We start from the raw sequence: 5136 nt of genomic DNA, 5'->3' as shown, positions 1-5136 counted from the left end.
CGACATCGATATCGGATTGTCCCCTTTTCTGTTTAATGTGGATGAAGAAGTGGTTTGTGTTTTTACAATTTATTACGTAATTTTTTCATTGGGGCACTCGTGGCCAGAAATTGCGAAGGGTAGAGACGTGTGGAAGAAACAGGAGAGACCTTTGCCCAGCAGTGGGATCTAACACATGCGTATAGTATAAATTTCCATTTCTTAAATAATTATTTATCAGCTTGTGAAAATGAGAACGTTTAGAGCTGTCCGAGGCACACAGCGAAGCGGAGTTCGCGTGTGGATTTTTTATATCCATAAAAATAGACTTCCACGAACAATAGTGCTCCCTTTACAGTCAAAACGCCCAATTTAGCTCGTAGTCAAGGTACTTGGTCAAATCCTCTTATTGTCATACATTCTACAATGACACCAGTTGCATATCCCTGCAACAGGTAGGTAACGGCAGAATGTAGTTGCTATGGTATGTGTATGACATTGTTTTGTATACCGCAGTGGTTTGTGACGGTAGCCGGTAATCTGATGGTGGTTGGTTCAATTCCAGCGGAGGCAAATAATTGTGTGATGGTAATTCACGTTGTTCTCTTTATGGGTGCTATTTATCTACATGTGTGTTTGAATTTGGTACAAATAACCCCTTTGCTGCAAATGTCTTGTTTTTCGAACTTCGTACTTGCTTTTGGTACGAATATCAGCATATAATTAGTAGAAAAATAACCTAGTTTTTTTTCAATATCCGTGCTTAATAGATTGCTATGGAATATGGATGACAAATTTCCTACGAAAGTTTAAAAAAATACTACGAATATGAAGTTTCATAAGCTACGATGGGAATCATACTATTGGCTCGTCTGATATGCTACGCAAGTTGAGTGGACTTGGAATGTAAAGGCTCTTTATACTATGAATACCAACAGATCCAAAAACTTTATTATGTTTTAAGCATTAAACAAAGAATCGAGGTAATAACAAAAATAAAACAAGTATAATTGTCTCCATCTGTTTATTAAGAACATTGTTAGCACAATGAATCCTAACTGCAGATCGATAAAACTCTGTTACAATTACGCAAAACAAAGGTGGACAACAATAAAATAAAAATACGTAACACAATAACACCCACAGAATTACATCATTCACGTTTTTTATTAAAATTTATATCATTGACAATTACTGAACAAGAATTTATATTTAATTTTATAAATAAAAATATATATATAACAATTCAAAGCGTAGTGGTTTAAAATGCGAGACTTAAATGCATCATTATTGAGTGACTTGTGATAAGGAAAAATGACATAAACTCACTGGAAATCTTAGAAGTAAAACACTGGTTTCATACCTAGCACGTCTATGTAAAAAGTTAAGACAAAAAAGAGGTATTATTAAGGAAATAAGATAAAGATATCCACTACGTTTAAAATTGCTAAATACAAATGAATTTGACAATACATTCAACAATTGGACACCCATCGAAATGAATTACTTTGGTTAGTTTCTAATTAAGATAAGTTTTTTTTAATAAACAGGACACAAACATTATTGCATTCTTTCAACATTCTTAAATGTAACAAAGTTACACAAAATTTGTGATAAGTACTGTAGTGTAGCGAGGTAAACATTATTATTATTATTATTTAATTTTATAAATTATATGAAAATTAAGACGTACGGACAAATAGCGCTAAATATAAATTTAATTATTATACAAATGGACGTAGCGATTACAAATATTATTCATTTCTTATTTCTTTTATAAAGACGCGTGTGCAATTCACGAGTTTCACAAGTAATCACTTCACGCGTGGTGAGCGCGCCTTTACATTCATCGAAACAAGATAGTCTGTTGAATATTACACAGACTTAATTGAAACACATTTATAAATTATGATAAAGGGACTTAGAGAATTGAAAGTAGACGAAATATATAAAGTATACGAAACTACACCAAAAGACGGGGTTCAACATGAAGGTATAATTGCTTAATCATCTGTTCACGAGTCAAGATATTAAAAATACAATTTATTACGCTCAATACACAGGAAGGTATTCACCGATAGCCTATACATAACTATACACTACAACGAAGGTCGCAGTATCGCCACACAATAGAAATGAAACATTCAAAATGGAATAGAAGAAACCAATTTCAAATACAAAGTAAACGAAGCATGTATTTACAGATTCGACACTATTCGCACGTACATAAAGTATAATATATTATTTTCTGTACTAATAATAAAATTCATTGAATTATTGCAATGTAGAAGTGTCCATGAGACCAACTCAACACTTATTTTAAACACCAATCTACCCAGTGCTAGAACAAACTAAATAATTATTTTTAGAAACATTTTTTATCTAATGGACTAAGATACATACATAATTGGTGTCAGTCATCAGTTTATAGTACATCGGCGGCGGCCACGTGTTTGTATGATCACTTATCGACACACAGTCCACATACCTATATCTCCATAACCGTAGGAAACACTCACACACCCGACAAACAAATATTGAATATTATCGATGATATCGAATTGTTAGTAATTTAAGACAATAATAATTGAAAAATCCAACTAGATTTAAATAATTTACAGTCAGACAAATTTGTACTCATGAAAAATAATGTTCAATATTTCTTGTCCAAACTTTAGGCCTTCGATCGCGAGGAGTTCATTTCGTCAGAAGTTACGTTTTATACAAGACTTGACTCTCAACTAATAAGTACTTGAACTAGTAGAGCCAAATAACCATAACCTTACTTAAGGAACCAGTGTGATATGTTAAAATTGTTTATTATTGCTTTAGTGTCGTTTAACACCATCCGTGTAATCAATCAGTCACTCACTGAGTAAACGTTCCGCAGCGGATTGCGTGTGGCATCTTGTAGTTTTCGTTCACACCAAACTACAATACCCCAATATCCTAGGTAGAAAGCCTATTACGATCGGTGACTAAGGCTCTAGACAGACAGACTGCACATTTGGTTTGCAGAACTGCATTCAAACTGCAATTTGCAGGATTGCAGTTGAAATGCAGTCCGTCTGTCTAGAGGCTTAGTACATATTCTGACAGTTGGAACTGTGCTCATACTAAAACGTATCTTCTGACGTGATTGCAATAGTATCTATAACTGTTCTGTCCCCCGGCCCCGCTATACGTGTGCGTGTAGTGCGTGTGGCGGCCGCCGCGCGCCGCACCGCTCGCGGCGTCACTCCAGCTTCACCGCCTTCTTACCCTTCACGATACTCGGCTTGTTCTTCATCATACCTTTTCGTCTTTTCGATGTCTGAACAAAGAGAAATATATTAATATTTAATCGCTTTTGAACAATATAATTAATATAGTAAGCGTTTCCAGCAAATGAAGTCACATTCAGCGTCGATAACACTTAGTGAACATGCATTTGATTTTTAAATAAAACGTAAATCTATTATTTCTAAACAAAAATAAAGTTTATGCAATACATTTATTTACTGTGAATAAAATAAATAATCAGTTCTATTTGTATTGCCAGTGAAACTAAAATAATGAAAAATAAATACTAAGGTTGCCAGTGGTCGTTTATAACATACCCTAAAAAGATAATTTACTGGTACTCTACACATAGTTACAAAAACTTGGAACTGAAAAAATATCTATCTTTAAATTGGCAATAATTCGTAACGCTTACATAACATACTTAGTTCTGGCAACCCCAAAACAAAATAATGACACAAAATGCGGACATTAGACAGTAAAGCGAAGATGTATGATGTCAAACACACAAGCTCAGGCTCATACAACCACATACATCAGTCAAACAGAACTCAACAGTTTTACTGTACCGTCGGTCCGCCTCCTAATGCAAGCTGGAATGTGAGAAAACAAGTCAGTACACCATTTAGTTAATATATTAGTAAGTATAAAAATAAAATGAAAACTGGAAAAATAAAACCTGTTAATTAGTTGATTTTGAGTTAGTAAGTATGAGGTAAAATTTAATTGCACCCTAAAAAAGTGAAGTTACACAATGACTCTGAACTGACTAGGCGACTTCTCGGCTGCCCCGAAGGTCTAAACTTTTTTGATTAAAAAGTCTCGTAATATGCAACTACAGAACCATAACCATACTACAATAACAAGAATTTGATTAGTAATTAGTTAATTAGGGAAAAAGAGGAATCGTCGCAACACAATAAAGTATTAGTAGACGAAAAAACATTAGTCAACTTTATTAAACTGAATCCATAAATTAAATATTAGTATTTTATAAATATTATTTAAGTAAATTGTGACATCATTACCTTTTTAGAAATGGAGTTACTTGTCGGCACCGTTCTTTTCGAAAGCGGCAAGCGCGGGCGATTGAACTCATCTGGCTTTTTTACCCTGAAAATGAAGATAAGGCAACTATGAAAACGGTTTTTTACTAAAAGTTTACAGGGAGCTCGAACTTTGAGTGCCTTACTGGACTATCATCAAAGTAATTATAGGTGGAGACGTGTTACATTATTATAGTCTCATGTAATCAGGTGCCAAATAAATTAAAAAGATAACATCATCGGCCTTTTCCCCACTATGTTGGGGTCGGCTCCCAGTCAAACCGGATTCAGTAAAGTCACAAGGAAGACAGAAATAAATTTAAAAAAATGTTTCTTAGAATAATGATCTTGAATCAATAGTAGCTACTGATCAGATAGGGTCGGAATGCTAAAGAGTAGTAAAATGAGAGCAGATTGGGGACTGGGCAATAAGATGTGGTGTTGTCGTGTGTACCTGTATATCCTGACGAGCCAGTGCTCGGTAGTGTAGGCCTCCTCGAGGTAGGTGAGCTTGAAGCCGCGGTTGCCGGGCAGCGCGCCGCGCGTGCGGTCGTAGCCCGGCGGACTGCCACCGCTGTCGTATCTGTGTACACAAGCAGGTATAAATTGTAGTTCGTTGTTTATTGGACAATTATACTTTAGGTAGAATATATTATTTATTGCAAACCACAAGTACAGGATTTGACAAAGTTACGCGGTGTCAAAATAGGCTGTTTTATCGCAGGCTATCTCTTACAGGTATTTGTTCCAAAAGCTTACGAGGAACCTATTGGAGAAATACTAATAGCCAAATCGACGTGTTTTTCACTTTTTCAGGCTGAACACTTTT

General features: G+C 35.0%; 1 protein-coding gene across 1 annotated transcript; it reads right to left on the bottom strand.

The window, feature by feature from the left end:
* Positions 1–3092: 3092 nt before the first annotated feature.
* LOC113508070 (dolichyl-diphosphooligosaccharide--protein glycosyltransferase subunit STT3B-like) lies at positions 3093–4943 on the bottom strand (the record flags this gene model as incomplete). The annotated part of the gene is made up of 4 exons (XM_026891030.1): positions 3093–3292; positions 3831–3854; positions 4290–4374; positions 4762–4943. Coding segments are annotated over 4 exons (369 nt in total), but the record flags the coding sequence as incomplete, so codon positions are not given.
* Between the last annotated feature and the right edge of the window lie 193 nt (positions 4944–5136).

Source organism: Trichoplusia ni, unplaced genomic scaffold (assembly GCF_003590095.1).
Source record: "Trichoplusia ni isolate ovarian cell line Hi5 unplaced genomic scaffold, tn1 tig00003736, whole genome shotgun sequence".
Lineage (NCBI taxonomy): Eukaryota > Metazoa > Arthropoda > Insecta > Lepidoptera > Noctuidae > Trichoplusia > Trichoplusia ni.
Note: the sequence above shows the minus strand (reverse complement) of the source record. Positions and strands in the feature narration are given on the sequence as shown.